Below are 19,683 nucleotides of genomic sequence, written 5' to 3'. Positions count from 1 at the left end.
AATAGGAAAATGGTTTCTTTAAACAACATTCATTGAAAGGTTCTTCTGGGAACCAGTAGTGGTTGTTGTGCGACATTTGTCCAGAACCTTTCTTAGCACCTTCATTTGCTATTGAGCTGTGGTTAAAAAAACACATTTTGATGGCTCCTGGTGTTCCATCCTGGAACCTCACATGAACAAATGAGATTAGAGGGCATCTAAGGCCAATATTACTGACCTGTGTAGTGTGTGTTTGTGTGTGTGTTTGTGTATGGGTTCATCTGAGTGGACGCACTGACGCCCTGCTTTGCACCAGAGGCTGGAGAATCAATGTTCTAATGGCTACTTTACAGTCCAGTGGGCTCAGTGGCTGTATCAGACTGAAACAGAAGCCCAGCTATTGGGATCTAAATCAGCAGCTGCTCAGGCTGAGGAGCGTAATTAATGAAGCCGCATCATCAGCACTTACATCCCCCCACAGATTTTAACACAGGCCTCATAAAGGGAGCTGGAGGTAACGGCAGGAGGAATTAACGGCATATTAGCATGGACTGCCTTCCCCTAATGAGTGCACGCTGCTGCACACTGACTACCTTCTCCTGCACTGGTGAAGCATTTAGACAACGTACTCTTTACTCTTTTAGCATTAAATATATCTAAAACACTGGTAGTCTGTGTTTTCTGTACTTTGGGGGAGATGTGTGTGTTGTATGGAAAAGCATCCTTGATAGACATACTTCTTGTATATAAAGGAAAGAAAGGAACATAGGGACATTTTTTCCCTCTATAACCAAATTATTCATTTTATACACAGTATATTTAGGGCGACTCATTTTGTTAAATTTAACCTTAAGCAGATTTTTTAAATGTAAATTTAATGTAAAATTCTATCCTCACAATCTAATTGGTGGCCCTTGTTAAAAAAACGGTATTAAGTATATTTTTTAAAACTATACTTAACTTGGAAAAGTACATACTTATGGCAACTTAAGTATATTTCAGTTGTAATTAAGCTATATTTAAACACAACTTGAAAAATAATTTAATTTTTAGTGCTTTTTCCTACAACTTCGTCGAACTTAAGTAGATTTAATACACTAGAAGTATATTGTAAATATACAACTTTGCATATTGATGCACATATTGTGTAAACCTTAATGCTACTGGGAAAAAAATACACTAAAGTGCACTTTAAGCATTATTTAATGCCACTATATTTTCTATCGACACAACATATAATTTAAAGCACCTTGCTTAAAAGTATGGAGAAAGTATATTTATTGCGTATATTTTCAATATTGTGTATATTAAATTGAAAATCCACTTTTAGTATTCTTTACCTAATTTGAACATACGTTTAATGCTCTTAAGTTTACTTCCTTTTTTTACAAAGGAGCTCTTAACCTTATTTGTTGTGGAAGGTTTTTTTTTGTATTAAAAGCTTTTTTGATTTATTTATTTAATACATGTTTAATAAAAAAAAATGTTAATATAAAAGCAATCACATATTTAAGGTCAGACCTAATCCATAATGTTACCCAGGCTATGCAGACCCACATGGCCTGTTTTTTGTGTAACACTTTTATTTTGTAAAGTCCAATAAATGTTTTTAAGGGAAACTTAAAGCAGCATTATTGTGCTGTTGGGCTCCCCCTACAGTTGTGGAGTGTAGATTAATTTAACACCATTGTTATACATTCAAACCCCACTTTGAGATCCCTCTCAGCTGTGAAAAATCATTTTACACATATAAAGCAGATTTTCTATCTACTTTTGTAAATTTGGAAAATGTGAGTTTGAAATATGTTTATTAAAAACTGAATTGTACAAGATTAAAATATAAAAAAACACATATTGCAAAAAGTTGTTTGTTATTTTTTTTTTGTAATATGAAAAAAGTGATATATCAAGCCAAATATATCTTTTTATCAGTTGGCACAAGTGGCTGGTGCCTAGTAATGGGTCCTATAGATTGGCCAATAATAACAGAGCTTTTCAAAGGCTGCTTCTTAGGTGTGTAATTCTAAACTAATCTGAAAAATAGCTCTGATTTAAGCACTGCCAGAACTGTCTAGTGTGTTTACACTCTCAGATGATTGGGGTTGCATGGGAATATGTGCCCTTATTAGGTTGGCCACTGCTTGCCCTGTTCGGCAGTGGACAAAAACACGATTAATTTAACTTTTTTTCTTGTTTTTTGTCTATAAAATGTTTGAATGAAAACCTGTTCTGTGATTCAAAGATTTCTTGGAGGTCTTGTTTCTTATGCTCCACCAAAACTACGTAGTGCAGTAACAGCATTCCAGTCCTGGCGAGGCAATGACCGAGACGACATTATTTCTTCCTATTACAGGCCAGTGGAGCGTGAACATGATCTTGAAAATCAAGATGAAGCTCCTATATTACAGTAATATTGCTACATAATGTTGCTTTAATGGAAACCATGACCAAAATGAAAAACTTTGTATTCCAGTAAGCACTGAGAGGGACTCTTATGGAGAGACACCTTATTATTCCCATTATGGTTGTACTGGTGCACACATGCACGCGTGTACAAACATACACAAACATGAACTACCATTCACCTTCTCTGCCATTTTTTCCACTTCAACAAACAAACCTCCATCGTGATTTTGTTTTGAATCAATTTCAGCCCTGTTCTTTAAAGTGGGGGAGATTCCTATAAATCATCAGCCCAGCTAATATGGCCAAGGACAGTTGCCTGTGCATCTCCGGCCCTAGATTTACAGCGCTCCAGTGTGTGGGTATAATCATGCTGCTGCTGGGTGCTGAGACAGCGCTGCTCCTAACGATCTCATTCAACTTAAAAAGTCATTACAGGTTATACGACAGGAGGTGCAGAGGAATAATCACTCGCCCATCTTTATTGGGTGGGCCGGTGGGTGTTAGCTGCAGGAGCTGGGGGGTTTAAACTGGGAAAGGACAGTAGAGGGACCTGGATGCTGTAGTAAACAGTAATGAGTTTACTCTGAGATAAGGAAGTCATATCTTAAAGTATTATGTCTGAATCTATTATAGAGCTCATTGTTATGTTGTTACATTAGATTGATAAAGAATTTACATGTGTAGTATATGATGCCTATTAGTATATTCTGAGGCAATACTTTACACTCTTAAAAACAGAGGGGCTTCAAATGATCCTTTTAGTGATGCAGACAAGAAGCGTTTTTGGTTCCTTAAAGGAAATTTTTAAACATCTGAAAAAACATTCCTCGATTCCTTTCACATTTCTTCTACTAGTTTTTACACTCACGAATCTAAATTTTATACACGGGCCTTATTCAACAACAGTTATTAAGAACATTTAAAAACTCCTTTATTTTTTTATAGTAGTATTCCCTAACATTTTTTATTAAAAATGTATTACATTTATAAGGACAGTAGGATCATCATTATGAGATCATCCAGGTAAGAAAAGTCATTACAAAAATGTATTTAAATGTATTTACATCACATGACACAGATTTTTGTAATGACTTTTCTTATATCTGTGAAATATATCGATGAATGAGATCTACAGTCTACAGTTAAAGTGGCTCTTCTGGGGCATCACTCTAAGATCCATGTAAAGCACCTCTATTTTAAAGGAGAAAGGTAAGAAAAATAGCAAATTCTTTGCATGGGTAACGCTATGCCTCATATCGCTCGCATTGTAAGCCTGTTGGCAGCATTTGTTAAAAGCACTATATAATGGAATTCTGGGGGCAAATGGAGGTGGGCTATTCAACAAAAGTGTTAACTTGTTGTTTCTAGTTAAAAATTTGAAGGCTCTTTATGCTGTTTTTTTATTGTTATTTACTGGTATCACTAACAATGCCAACCTGAAACAATGCTAACAATAACCTGGGACATAAAAATAATTGTAAAAATCATTCATTTGGATTCACAGTTAACACTGGGAAATAATTGACAAACCAGCTGTGGTAAACTCCAAATCCTTTAAAGTTCTAGTTATGAAATAGTGTAAAATTATCTGAAGGTTTAATTTGAACCCTGTCAACTTGAGTGTGATGTCAGTCCCACTCCAAGCATTCGAATAAAAAGACACATTAAACACATCATTATTAGATATGGATATGGACGAAGCTTTTCATTTTTTACATATTTCTGCATGTTCTTTAGAAATTGTGAGGGCAGTGTAGCCAGTAGGTGAAGCAAAACACAATGGCTGCCATGTGGATTTTTGTTTTTTATAGTTAGTACATTATCATGACCACTATTGCCATGTTTTTCTTAATGGGCTTTCACATCGCCAGCAGTATGCAGCGTAACTTTCCACTCTGCTCACTGTACTGCTGGACGCTGGCCAGTTGTGGTTGTGTTGTGCTGCTGACGCAGAGTGGCAAAAACATATAAAACATGTATAAATGAAACTAAATGTCACTATCAATTTTTTTTTTGTATATTAAAGAAACCAGTCAGCAAGAAATAGATTCACTTAGTCAACAAAGCACAGAAAATTATTTATTCAAAGTTAAGTTGAATGCCCTCTATGACATCAAATACTGGAAAAAAGTCTGAAGGTTACGACAGGTGAAGCTCTCACGTGTCACGTTCATACAGGAGGAGGAGAAATAAGAGCACAACAGAAACAGATTGGGAATAGCTGAATATAAGACAAGGTGGCAGAGCCCTTTGTTCAACTGGAGAACAGTTTGATATGATTGTCGTCATGCTCCAGTCCTATACGCTATAAGAGATACACCAAAAGCAATTTATAGCAGGAAGCCAACTTAATGCAACTCATGCATTTCATGAAGAAAGATTGCATAGCTGTATAAAAGACTGTCTGTGATGCCAGTGCTGTGCTTTTAGCCCTCTTTGTCGCATTCTCCATCCTCTGTACATCTCTACACCATGTCCATCTTCTGTCCTCCGTCCACCACTGTCCATCTCTACACTGCATGTTTCTTATTCCAAGATACAGAGTGGAGAGTTCAGGAGGAGAGTCTGTCTGGAATGTGTCTAGTGGTGTCAAACACATCATAAGACTGTAGAAGAACAAGACCGTAAGAGCAGTCCACATTCTAGTGTACCTCAAAAACCACACAGATCCTTAAACTCCAGGTGCTTTTCACCTTCATTCTAAAATCTAGCCCCAGTGGTGGTCCAAGTTCTCCGGCTGGAAAAAGTCATGCATTTTGTCACCATACTCCTTTAGATCAAATGTGCTTCCCCAGAACAACAAGATAGAAAAAAACTAAGTTTATCACAGAGCCAAAGAGATCCAAAATCCTGCTTCCCCGGTAAATGAGGGCTGTTTGAAAACTCTTCAGAGCTGTTGAGGACAGGCACTGCTATGTTCCCATAGTTGCTATGTTTCCAAGGTTTTCAAGTTGCAGTCAGGAACTCCAAAGAAGCTCAACCGAGTAATCCATCGTGAAGTAGAAAGCCCTCTTAGATTCGTATATGGAAGGTGCTGTAGAGAGAACAAAAGAGATACAGAGAAAGAGACAATAAATTAAGAATAAAAGCTAATACTGTGATTTATTTACAAAATTAGCAGATCTGTGGTCATGATTTCATGATTGAAATAAACTGAAACACTGCTGAATAGTTAAGGGTTTCATAACTTTGTCCACCTCCCAGAACAATTGTTTGGAACCAGAAAGCATAACAACTTTTTATGTAAAAAACAGTGTGCATTTTATTTTTTTTTCAAGTACTGACACTGTAAATCTGAGAATTATGGTCTGAACAATACATATATTTTTTAATATAATAAAAAGCATGTCACTCCTTTTCACTTCTTCATCAATATATAGCTAATTGTCTGCATTAGGTGCTTGTGTTTGCATAGTCTTAAACGAAAGACATTTAATTTGCCTTAAATTACACATTGGATATATTTTTATTTTTACCTTTCTAAAATGTTCATATAATATTTAAAATGTCATCTCTCAGTTTTTACTTACTACTAAATATGATTTTTTAAAATGTATTTAAAGTGCTGTTATTTGCCCACTACAGTAATACTTTTGAGTATGATTATATAATGTATTCAAGTCAAAGACTACAATCCAAAACCCCTGGAAACCACAATATTCCTCCTTCACAGGATTGACTAATTCAACTCCACTAAAATAGTGAAAAACATTGGAAATATTGTGAACCTTTGATAAATTCATTAACAATTCATTGATTTATTGGTTGATTGATTAACCAGCTCTTGGTCAGAACAGTGGTCATGTTGAATTTGGTCATGTTTGGTTATGCTGGTCAACCAGAATGCTCTTGCTGGTCATGTTGCATTAACAATCTGGGTTATACTGGTTATGTAGCTTGGACAGGTTGATTATGCTCGTAGACCAGCTAAATAATCAAACTCAAACATGCACATACCATATGCTGGTCAAAATCGTATCTGATCAACCAGATTAACCAATTGACCAGTTTGAGTTGACCATGCAGTTTTTTTTAAGCAGGTTTGCCATCATTTAGTATTAAGTTATGTAGTGAAACACCATGTTTGTATGCCAAGCTGCAGGTATGATAGTATTTGAAGAGAAATGGAAGATTGAAAATAAATGGAAAGTGGAACAGGTGGCTTTTGCTAAAATTTTCCCGTGAATGGAAAATGATGTGAAAATAACCTGGCATCATTACCAGTAAAATACTGTACTGCTTCCATATGTATGTGTATCTGTATTTGTGTAGTTTATTCAACTAGAACAAATTCCTACCCATTTTTAAATGCTGAACTCACCCTTTCCTGCCATAACTGTGATTTACAGTATAATTCATATGAAACAAACTAAAAACACACAAAGCAAAACACCTCAATCTATTATGACTACAGAACATTAAACCAAGCAATTAGACAAGGCCTTTTAAAATGGCTTCTTCTGTTTTTCTCTCAACCTGGTCATACATTATTTCACCCTCATCCTCTAATAGCTATTATCCAGGATGGATGGGTCTGTGTGGCTGGATTCAGTGAGGGCTCTTGCACCCTGGCACTGTGTCTGAGCCATCTCCCACGCTTCATTGTGCTGTACTTCATGAGATGTGGCAAATTAATTCTCCAGAACCTTCCATGTATGCATAGCTCTCTCTCTCTCTCTCTCTCTCTCTCTCTCTCTCTCTCTGTTCTTGGCAGGCACTGCCCACCACACTGCTTCCTCTCCTTAACGACTTTCCACTGAGAGATAGATTCCAAAGCGCTTCAACAGAGCAGAGTCGCTGATAAGGTAACATCACACAGTGCAAGTACAGTGTCTGAGCTGAATGCCTGCATGACTCACGACAGGAAACAAGCATGGTCCGAGTAAACTGCAGTACCCTACCTTGGGCTTAGATTACAGGTTAGAATGACAGTTTAGAATAACGAGTCAAATGAAATTTTTTTTGGTTTAAAGCTACAGTAACTTTTTTTTACGTTAACAGATTTCAGATTTGGTAATAAGCTGGCAGAACAAGGGTACAAATCTGATGTACAAGTGCAATGTAATGTAATGATATGCAGGTTTTCTTTGATTTACAGTCAAAAATTAAGTCACTAATACTAAATTAACCCACTATCCCCATCCAGTTTTGTGAAGCTGTAATTAAAGCTACATTATATAGCATTTTTACCAGCTCCAGAAACATGTTCCACTGACTTAAAATGAGAGAAAATAGTTTCCATTATCATCATGAATTTGGCATGCTGATAAATGCATTATGTAACTTTGCTTAAGTTATGTTTGAAGTTATCTTGAAATAAATGTATAATACTGAATACTAAAAATAATCTAAACCACATTTCTAGCATTCTCTTAGCTTGTCCAGAAATGCTTGTACAAACTGTGTCCTTAAATGATGGCTCAAAGTGCAAATTACACTACATTTATTGACTGTATGGGAGGTTCAAGAGCAAGAAACACCAATTCTCACATAAAGCTGCTTTAATATTAATGTGACAATTTTTTAATATGACAAATACAGAACTGTGGTACGCAACTTTAGTCTTGGAGTTCCAGAATCTTGCACATTTCTTTCATTTTGACATTTTTGATTATCCTTAAAAAAACAGACCAGGGGTAAAACTGGTAAGTAATTTTTGGCTTGAATAGTTACTTGGCTGGTTCAACACATAAACACTGAAGCAAAGAAACAGGTAAAATGATGGACAACTAAATAAATGTACTGTGGTATGGGTAAGCAAACAAATGTATGGATAGGTTTCAGATCTACAGAGTGAAATTGTGCTAAATAGCTTTAACAAAATAAACAGGAACAAAATACATCAGGCCTGTTACTGCTGACACAAACACGATTAGCACCTCCAGGTTTACATTATACGGGACAACTATAGTAAAATGTATGGGCTATTTATTGCATAGTGAAAAGCTACGGGTGCAGCAGACAGAGCATACTTAAGCAATAGAACACGAGAGGGAGTGTGTTATCGCGAAATAACATCACGGCTGTGATTTGGTCGCAGGCACGAGCCGAAGGCAGAGCATTTCTGCATTTCTGCTTATTTTCCTGGGTGGTGTTGGTTTTAGCTAGCTGGCTGGACTGTGGTTAGGTTAGCGTAGCTTGCTTTAGCTCAGCATTAACTTAGCTTAGCCTAGCCTGGCTGGTTAGCATTCTGGCTGTCAGACGGCATTAACCGAGCGATTTTCGTTCCCTTTTTTCCACGAAAAACGAGCCAGCGCTGAGGGCGAGCGTGCCGCGGCTAGTCTGTGCTAAGCTAACGCTGCTGCGGGTGTCCTGTGTATATACGCCGTTACTCGGCAACGCGTCGGCGGAGAGATACAAGTTTAGGGTGAGAAGGCCATGATGTTATCACAAAATATCATCACGGCTAGATCACTTCTCAACCAATCAGATTGTGAGGTCGGAACTAACTGTTGTATAATTACACGTATACTTACTGAGTGCTCACCAATTTTTACCCAATTCAAAAGAAAACATGGATTTGGGCTCTCGAGTGCTGTACATATCATGCATTATAAGTTAGTTTCTCAGACATTTGTTAAGCCTAGTCTTGGACTTAATAGCATTTTGACTGGAGATTTTCCATTAAAATGAAAATATGATCTATGACTCGGATTATCCTCTGTATGGTATACTGATCCATATATGTCTTCATGTCTGTGGACACCCATTCTTATGAATGCATTGCTGATACAAATATGCAAATACACACACTTCAAACCTTTGGCACCATGCTTGATTCCAGACTTGGGCTATAGGGTTAAGCTGTAGAGTATTAAAACAGTTTTCTCTAAAATTAAGTTTTTCCCCATCCCATCCATTATATCTGGGATGAGTTGTAGAGCTGAGTTTGACGTGGGGTAGTGAGAATCCAGCATCCTGATCTTACTAATGCTCATAGCAATGCTCCAAAATATGGTAAATTCCTACATCCGATATAACAGCTTTTTTTGTAGGATGGGCCCTTTAACTATAGTTCAACGAGTTCATTTAAATAATTTAGCTAACTGATTGTTCACCTGTGCATCAGAAACACAAAGTCGGGGGTTTTGCGTCATTCTGCAGAACTGCAGAGCAAAGACACACTAGCCTTCTGTCACTCCCCTTCTCTTGTGGCAGTGAGGCGCAGCTGTGTAGTCCCAACAGCTTGTAAATGTCGAGCAGAGGAACAGCTGCCTCATAAAATGCATTGGAATGCTTCACAGTCAAATTACAGTAGGAGGGAGACAGTTCAGAGAGAGCAAGCTGAGCTGGCCTCAGAAATTCAACACATACTGGCTGATTAAAGAGCAAAGTGGGTTGACTCTCTTCCAGGTAACAATTTAAACTTTTTAAATAAGATATTTACTTCTTGCTGACAATATGTTTTAATAACCAATACAAATAGCAGAACCCTGAAGTAGTACACAATATATCAAATGGGAAACAGTATCAGACATATTTTATATGATTTCTTGACCACCTACATAGGTAGCAAAACATAGCTTAAATATATTATAGAAATGCACTATGAATACATTTTCAAGCACTAAATGATCTTCTCCAAAACAAATTAAATAAATTACAATTAATTATCTTCACTCTGTAAATTAAGTAAAATGCTAAAATGCAGAAGACACTTAATAAAAATAAACATACAGCAGATAGCCTAATCTCATTTACATAGGGCTATTTGGCCTCAAGTAATTTTCTGTGACATTCACATTTTTTTCTATTGATTTGCAAGTAAAGTTTCATATTTCAGTCCAAGCCTCACATTACTCCCCTATTAAGAGAAGCTGTTGATAAATGTCTACTGCGCATGAAGGAAGCAGTTCTGGCAGCCTGTCAGCATTCAAATGAGAGGCCAAGGTGGCGCTTCAGAGCAGCACTGATGAGGGCAGAGCGCCACTAAAATGATTAACATCTCTACTGACCAGTGCAATGTCCTGCGTCCAACAACAGAACAGGGATAGACACTAATGGGAAAGTCTGACTGATAGGAAAGTGAAGCTGTGCTTTCATTTGTTTAACCTTCTACTCTATAAGTACTTTCTGTTACACATACACAAACACTGAACAAAAAAGAAATGTGTACTGTATTTTTGGCACTAGAAAGCGCACTTAAAATCCTTAAATTTCCCCAGAAATCGTCACTGCGCCTTATAATCCAGTGCACCTTAGGCATGAATTTACCAGTCAGGTTGTAAAGAGCAGTAAAGCCACTCTGCTTAAGTACAGTGTTATACAGGAGTTTCAGTTTAGGTCTACAGCAGTATTAGCATTAGCCGCTAACCATGTAAGTGCTAGGTTTTTTTCCGTCCAGAGGTGAGTATTATCAGCCTGTAGCCTGCAGCTAACCCTGGCAAGCACTACTTGAGCAGCATTAGCATTACCTGCCAACCAAGCTATGTGCTAGCTCTTTGGCCATCCAGAGGTGAGTACTATTGGCTGTAGCCTGCTGCTAACCCCTGCTAGCATACCTATACGGCAGGATCTGCGAGGTTCCAGAAGCTGCAGACCTGGGCTTTCGACGGGGCTTTAGCCAAAGACTCTATATACAATATAGTCACTATTCATATTGTCATATGCGTTTATTGGATTAAATCTTTCTTGCTGCACTTTGTCTCTAGAGTTTTCCTGCTAGAACCAAACATGATGCACTTTAAACCCAATCTTATCAATCTAATCATACTAACTAACAAGCCTTGAAATCTGATCTGAATTGGATCTGAAACCACATAGAACTCACAATTATTTTATGTGTTTTTGATGTCGTACAGTGGAAAAGCTATTCTGTTAATTACTCTTTTAGAAGCAAGCGAAGAACATTCTGTACCTTAAAAAGTCAGGAGCCCTGGAGATCATGTTTTCAAAGTCAGCGAAGGAGAGCTTGCTGTCTCCATCCAAGTCAGCCTCCTCGATAGCTTTCTCGCACACCAAGTTCACCTCCTCTGGAGTCAGCTCCTCCTTTGTTAGCTTGTTCAGAGTCTTCTCAAGGTCCTCCTTGCAGAGGTAATTGTCCACATTGAAATCTGCAAAATGAAGCACCATAAGAAACCATAATCATAAAATGAACACTGTTATGTTATTATGTAACAGTGTCACTATGAATAATGTGAAAATAATGTGAGTTCATTGCAGCCAGTAAACCTCAAGCTTGAGCAGTTAAACTGCTACGAGAGGAGAGACATTTGGACATGTATATGGGATAGTGAAAGATGGCTCCGTTACCATATATTTTGAAAGCATAAATGGCCTTTAGCTCTCTAGGGGCCATCTCGCTCAGGACTGAAAACATGTCCACGAAATCGTTGAAGCTGAGGTTCCCCAGGCCGTCCTCAGAGAAGGACTCCACAATCCTGTTCCGGAATGGGTTTTCCTGCAGAGCACACATGCATGACACTGTAGCAGTAAATCTCCGGGTAAAAGCACAGAAAGGGTGAAGGACAGGTAAGATTGTGGCCATTTGTCAAATACTCGTCAGTGCAAAGTAATGGATGCTCGGTCTTGTGCTTAAAACCACTGCAGTAAGTAGACTAGGCTATTGCACATCAGTACTGTATGTAACATCTCCTGTGTCTATCTAAGTGTGTGCATAAGAGATCCTGTTCTGCTGAGTGAGAAGCGTGTAAAATGGAGAAAGGCTGACTCTCCACGCTGCTGCCCATATATTCTCCCCCAGTGAACTCTCCAATGGCCGCAAGGAATTTTTATGCCCCAGACAATCGGCTGACTCAACAACTCTAGGTGCAGAGCTATGAGCAAAAGGAAGAGAGAGGTCAAACTTATAGTCTGAGTGACTAAATGACTCTGACTCTAGTTCTCTATAGCACACTGTGTACAGGTCTATGCCTGGACATCTGCGCCTGTGTTCCAGCATCTGATGTGACTGTATAATGTTTCTGAGCTATTTAATTAGTCATTAGGGATATGTATTTTAATGTAAGATGAACTAGTGTCTTTAAATTTCATGCATTATAACCAACGACAAAAAACGGCTTGAAATATACAGCTCTGAAGAAAAATAAGAGACCACTAAAAAAATATGAGTTTCATCCATTTTAACAAAAAACCTCTTGAATATAATCAAGAGGAAGATGGATACTCACAAGCCATCAAACCAAGCTGAACTGCTTGAATTCTTACACCAAGAGTGGAATAAAGCTATTCAAAAGCAGTGTGTAAGACTGGTGGAGGAGAACATGCCAAGATGCATAAAAAAACAGGATTACTGCTCTGTCTTTTTTTTATTAATTTAAATTTTCGCTTTTATTTATTTTCTACAATGCAGTTTAACATTACACAAGAAAACAATTGACACATATGGAATTATACAGTAAACAGTATTGTAAGTGTTGTCCCCTACAATTATCCTCCCTAATCTAAACCCAACTGAGATGGTGATTTAAGATGAGCTGGAGCTTCACCTCATAAAGAAAATCAGGACCTATTGTTCAGCACTTCCAGGAACTCTTTTTAAAACAGAAAGAAAACTATTCCAGGTGACTCTACCTCATGAAGACACCGAGACTAAAATACCAAGAGAGTGCAGATCTGTCCTCAAAGCGGCTACTTAAAAGAATCGAAATCATAAAATGTATTTGTTTGCTTTAAAACATTTAGTTTACAAAACAATTCTGTGTTCCTGTATAGCTTTAATCAATAGTCATCAATATTAAATCACTGAAATATTTCCATTTGTATAAATGTATGTTGATGCGTTACAAAGATGGCCATGCCCACAGAAAACAGGGGCTGTGTCCCAAACTGCACGCAATGCCACACTACATGGTGTTTTAAAAATAGCCATTAGAAGTGTCTTTAGGAAGTGTGTGGTTTAAGAGAATAGCTTAAACTAACACTGCAGCATCTAAATCAGTTTAGAAATATTTTTTATCATAACTATATATTATACCAGGGATTAAATAAATACATAAAAAAACACTTTAAGTTTACACTTTTACATATTTAGGTACAAATATTGGGTTGCTGTGACATAATACAGAGTTTACCTGTTAACACTGAGGCCTTTTTTAGCAAAATAATGCCTTGTTCATTGCATACAATGTCTTTTTAAAAGAGGATAATTAAAGACAATATTGAAATATATATTTTTTTCATTCTTATGGTTAAATTATTTAAATGAGGAGCATACACACATGTAGAAAACCCTTTAGAATAATTGATAAATTTGTCATTAGATTTTTTGACTAATTACATTTAATTTAATCAATGCAGTCCTATTCCAAATATACAAGGTTTTGTCAGGACAGAACACAAAAAGTCATGGGTTAAGACCTATCTGTGTAAATAAAAAGTTAAAGAGACCCAGTTTTCTCAACAAAAAAACATCACACTTGATCTTGTGAATCATTTCACTCTAGCGCATATGGGTAATTAGCATCTAGGAAGACCTTAGGCTGGTCCAGATTTACGTTTATGAAGTCTAGAATGACTTTCAGAGACTGGGTGCTGTCAGGGCCTCATCAATTCCAGTCTGAGTGGTCTCCATTAGGATCCACCAGCTCTGAGAGGAAGGTTTACAGTGCCTCTAACCATGAGACATCTTTACAGGGCACAGCAATTACATCATCTGCAAGGACACATTATGGTGGCCGTGTTTCAGGTTTTTACACCAGATGGGTTTGGCATAGCAGATGGCTAGAGGCTAGAAGGTCAGAAAGAGTTCAGCAGAAGTTCAGTTTTAGGTTGGATAAACCTGAAATGCTGGGCATAGTGTAATGCAATTTTAGGAGGTCTTTCCAGGAATATGTTGTAGCATACACTGTACAGAAGCAGAGCCATGCACGAGTGCTTGTTATTAGCTGACACCACCATGACTAAGCACTCCACCACAATGTTCTGGCAAATCCACTTACACTGGATAGTGTAACTGATCCATTTGCAAATAAAGAAGCTTTACTCTAAAATTACAGGCTTCGAGATTAACCGTATGTCTCTTTACAGCCACAGCAAATCCAAAGTGCTCACATAATACGCTGAAACGGCATCATCTCATGGAGTGTTAACTTTCACAAGCTCACTGGTGTAATCTGCGCCCTTCCTCCCACGGGCTGCGCTTTATCATATAAACAGCAAAGCCAGGCTGCCCATTAAAAACCAATTTCACACTATAAAATCAAGTGTCTATTAGATTCCAAATCAAATCTAAAGTGCAGTCAGGGTCATCAAACAAGTGTCTTGGTGTTTTAACAAGAGTAACACTTCTTTTTTTTTACTTACCAATCTAAAACGAATGATAATAAACACACATTTATATTCTAAACCATCTTATAGGTTACATTACCTTCAGTTCCGGCATGTTGACTATTAGGGCTAAAGGGATTTTAACGTCAGGGTCGTCTGTGTAGTCCATGGGAACTAAATGTGGGGCCAGTTCATGGAATCTTCCATGTAACCTGTAAAGAAAAAAATACATAGTGTTAAAATGTTTATGTTATTTACACTAAAACAGCAATTTATGGTATAATTGACCTGTAGGACTTGTAAGTAGGTTTTCTAGGTACTCTATCACGATAACGTGTGGGCGATATATTGTCCCAAAAATAACTGTGATAAACAATAGTATTGTCATTTTAAGATAATTTTATGCAACCAATATGATCATTTAATGGCGTAATAATACAGTTACATATTAAGAAACTTTTAATATTTACGAATATTGAGACATTTCAAAATATCCTATAAAAAAATTAAACCGCTGTTTTTAAAGTCAACATTTTGGGCATCCGTGTTAAAGTGCTGTTCCTGCTAAGACAAACATTATGGGACATAATTACTGTATGCAAATCTGTATATTGCACAATAAGTCTATAATGTGTTTATTGTAACAAGCCTATACCATAAACAAATAAAATAATAACAAAATCAGTTATATATAAAACTAAACCTGTGTTTTATTTTTGACATACCAGCATTTACATTTATAGGCCTGTGACAGGCCTACTTGTAAAAATCTTTTTTTTCCAAACAGTGCCATATAGTCCTCCCTCCTGAGAAAGTAATACAGTATGGTTTTCACACATCCTACAATGTAAAAACTATGATTTCATGAGTTGAATAAGATGTTAATACCACAATATTAAACAAAAACAGTGAGAGATAAAGAATAAAGAGAGATGATGCCTTCTATACGGGTATGAAAACACATACCATTACATCTCCTACTAGAATTTAGTCATGTAAAAATGGTCTGAAATACTATATGAGATCAGTCAGAGAAGAAATGCTCTAGGCAACAATAAAACAGACAAGCAGGATTGTGAATGGTGGCCATCCTGCCATAGATAAGCCAGTATTCACAGTTCATAAACCAGTATTGCCTTCCAACAACGTAATTATCCTCAATCAAATAATTTGCCAACTGCTGTCTTTCTAATCATTTGAAGTGAATATTTGTTATTTCATACAGGCAATAATCTGCCCAGAAATGGCAGAATCCCGATTAACATACAGTTCACATATACAAGTTATTGATCCATAAATTGATCTTTTGATGCTGTGTACACAGTATCATCTGTGCTTTATATTTAGAAGACAGATAGAAAGCTGCGAAAAATGCAACTCTCATACATTTGGGAAATTCAATTATCAATGACCCCAGCCTAATATAATATTTCACTGGGCGAGCGGGAATGTAATAATGCGCCTGGCTAAAGAGGCAGATTTCACAAGGCTATATTGTCCATTTCCGCCACATAGTGACTTGGAGACCATCCAGAGAGCTGTGGAGTGATGACTCATTCTGAGCATGGCAAATAGCGAGAAACAGAGGCTTCTACTTTACCCAGATAGGAAAAAACACATATACTGACATAAAGATGTTTTCTCAAAGAATTAAGGCTGGCAGGATACGTAAGCACAAACGGCCGTGCACATGCACCCACACACATCTTCACAGCATACACATGAAAATTAAGAGTCTAAAAAAACAGAACGGTTCAAAAGACAATTTCAAAGCATTTCAAAACAGCCTGCAGATGAGTTACATGTTTTTGACTGGCTAATTTTGTCAACCCTGGCTCTAGAGACCCTTACTTAGTAGTTCCCTTCTCCCAACATACCTGATTGAACTAATCAGCTGATTACAAGTCGTTTGTGCATTAAAGTGCAGAAAAACCCTACAATATGCAGGGCAATAGGCCATCTAAAAAAATGCAACAAAGACCTTTACATTGGTGGAACACATTTTGTAGGTGGTTTCGTTTATAACGCTGTCCAATGAAAAACAAGTATCTACACTTTTGTCGATTTTAGTTTACTACATAATTTAAACACACAAACTGTCCCTTACACTGTGTCAAAATTTGTTGATGAATGGACCAAAAGAAATCTCTTAAAATAACCTGAAGAAAAACTCTGTTTTTAAGATACTTTTTTCATTGAAAAGTGACGCTATATAGAATATTTTTTATTAAACTGTAATCTAGACAGGGTGAACCACAAGTACTTTGGTATTCTAAAATGTATTATTTTGTGAATGTCTAAATTAAAGCTAAAAATTGCAAAAGGAGCATCAGAATAATTGATTTCATTTGGCTAAAGGGAAAATTACATTAAATTAGTTCCACTCTCCATGATGACCTACCCTGTTAAATCCTCCTAATTCATATCTGCAAGTAAAATATCATTCACTGAGCATAACAGTATAATATAGTAACCGTTATATGTAAAGTATGTTAATGGTACATCAGAAAGTAAGTGATTATGAGTAAATCAAATGAGGGAATAATTTCTTCATTACCTAATTTGCCATTATTGTAGGCATATATAATGTAAACTAATACAAATCTAATGATTTACATTCTTTGTACAGTGTCTTTAATTAATTATTTTAAAATAACCCCTGTAATACTTCGAAATATTTGGCAATACAATCTTCCCCTCGCACCAAATGTAATCAATTAAGCACACTCTACTGGTGAACAAATGAATAGAGCTAGAAGGCTAATGTAGCTAGCTAACAACAACATATGCACCATTTAAGGCTAACCCATATCTAAACACATACATTACAACAAACCTTACAAAGCAAAACTGAGAAAGCTACAACTAAATCAACCAGCACAATAAAAAGCTAGTAAGCTAGCAAGCAAATTTTTCTGTCTATCCATTGTTTTATCTGTCTGCTCTTTTGTTTGTTCACATATTTTGTGCAGCCATTTGTTTACCTGTCCATCATGTCCATGCCAGTTCTTTTGTTTCAATGTACATTCATTCAATCAGCCACTGTAAGTTAATGTCCAGTTAATGTGTTTCCTGTCTGCACAGCCAGCAATAAAGACACATTAACTTTTTTAAGCGGTTCACTAAATTCCCCTTTAATTTACAGCGTTAAAAAGCAGTATGACAGGCTGGTGTCCTTAGAAGTAGACAAACACATACTACACTGTAACGAATTGCTGTAAATTTACTGTGGATACACAACAGTATCTTCCTGTATTTTATAATAATTGTAAAATACTGTTAAATAATTACTTATTGTATGTAAATTAACAGCAATGCAGTCAGTTTCCCAATAACAGCAGAGAACTGTAATTTATCAGCATAATACAGTATTTTCTGTCAAACTGCTTATGCAGTGGGAGGAGCAGCTTATTCGGCTAAGCTAGTTTCCAAAAATGTGTAGAAGCATCTTTTAGCCTTTGTTTTACTCAGATTTTTATCCAATTTTCATGTATTTTGGACAAAGTGAGGCAAATGTGCGATATGCACCACAAACCACAATAAGAATAACAGCTGTTAAGATGGCAGCTAATAAGGATCCTGATAATTAAATAAACAAAACTACCCTACGGCATGCATTGTGTATGATGCTAACTGGTAGGCATCAGTTAGCCTATTTGTTTTCTTAACCTCACGAAAATATAATTTTAGATACTAAATATGTCTGGATTAATTACAATGTATTTGAATTTTAATACACCTTTGGAACCAAACTGAATGCTAGAGAAAGATGACAACCCATAGCGATTGACGATAACCCTTTGATAAACCTGCATAATATTGTCACACAGTCTGCTATCGTGGGGGCTGGACAGGAGGAAGAGTGTGTTTTATGAAGGTCATAAAGTACAGGACTCCATTAGGTTGGGAGGTGATTGTCCATTTTGTTTCCCGTGCTCCACTGGCCCTGTTATCAAACCCAATCTCAATGTCATTGTGGAGGGATGGTTCAGCCACATGAATCAAGTGAGGCGTGTATTTTGTTGCATATAGCTTGGGAGCTGGAGGCTCTTTGATACAATCTCATGACTCATGAGTCGCTAAGCATACCATAGATCAGCATTTTTACATGCTTCCAGACACATAATTTATCAACTAAGTAACCAAAGCTATCCATGTACTGCTGTATGCTAACCCTGTGCTCACCAAGGGTGTAAGGGTTTTTCAATGCAGTGCTACAACATTTAGCACATGGCTAGTACTGCATACTAACTGTAAACAAAGAGAACAGAGTTTGGTGCAGTACAGTACATATCCACCTCCATTCCTCTCATTGGCTCCAAGAGCGTAAAAGCAGCTATGTGTTAAATGGGAGAGCATGATGGGGCTGCAGATCACCACCCAGGACGCCTTGGTGCATAACACCGTTCCCCACAGATGGCTTCATCTGAGCAGTAATGAAAGCAGAGTGTGACGCAGTGCCCTGAATACAGGAGATAAAAGCCTGTAATGGGCCAGTGCTGAGGAATAAGTCGAAGCTTTAGTGGCTATTAGCAGCTAATATTTTAAACATCTCATTAACCCTCATCCCTTGAGACTATAATGCTACTTGTTTTCACAAGCCGACACATACTGTAGCTACTGTAGCATACACAGAGCAGTGCTAGAAAAACATAATAAGCAAACCATGTGTATTTCAGCTAAATTAGACACATGCATGGTAATTTTTTTCTAGTAAAAGAAAAATTCCTCTACGTAAACCTTCACTTAAAAAAGTACAAGTACAAGTATTTGCCTTCAAATGTACTTAAAGTACATTTATAATAAGTATTTAAAAGAAAAGTACCATTATACCACAGTTAGTTCCGACCCTGCAATGTGATTGACTTAGAGGCGCTTTATGAGTGACATTATCAGCCAGTAATGCTCTGTAACCGAAGCTCTCCGTGTATTACTCCAACACATACAAGTAACATAGCAACGATGCAGATTTTAAAAACTAAATACAAACCAAATGCAATGTCATTATACACCACTGGGAGGCGCTGGATCCCATAGGCACAGTGAAGAAACACCATGTCTCCAATAGGC

General features: G+C 37.0%; 1 protein-coding gene across 2 annotated transcripts in view; it reads right to left on the bottom strand.

Moving 5' to 3' along the window:
• Positions 1–4,438: 4,438 nt before the first annotated feature.
• Positions 4,439–19,683, bottom strand: part of cib2 (calcium and integrin binding family member 2) — a 31,956-nt gene continuing 16,711 nt past the window's right edge. For both annotated transcript variants that reach the window (XM_007228263.4, XM_022672198.2), the window contains 4 exons: positions 14,714–14,825; positions 11,638–11,785; positions 11,243–11,438; positions 4,439–5,419 (listed from right to left, as the gene is read on the bottom strand). In XM_007228263.4, coding sequence (XP_007228325.1) covers positions 5,398–5,419; positions 11,243–11,438; positions 11,638–11,785; positions 14,714–14,825 — 478 coding nt within the window. In that variant the 3' untranslated portion in view covers positions 4,439–5,397. The remainder of the gene's footprint in view (positions 5,420–11,242; positions 11,439–11,637; positions 11,786–14,713; positions 14,826–19,683) is intronic.

This window comes from Astyanax mexicanus, chromosome 2 (assembly GCF_023375975.1).
Source record: "Astyanax mexicanus isolate ESR-SI-001 chromosome 2, AstMex3_surface, whole genome shotgun sequence".
NCBI lineage: Eukaryota > Metazoa > Chordata > Actinopteri > Characiformes > Acestrorhamphidae > Astyanax > Astyanax mexicanus.
This window is presented reverse-complemented; position numbering and strand designations above follow the sequence as displayed.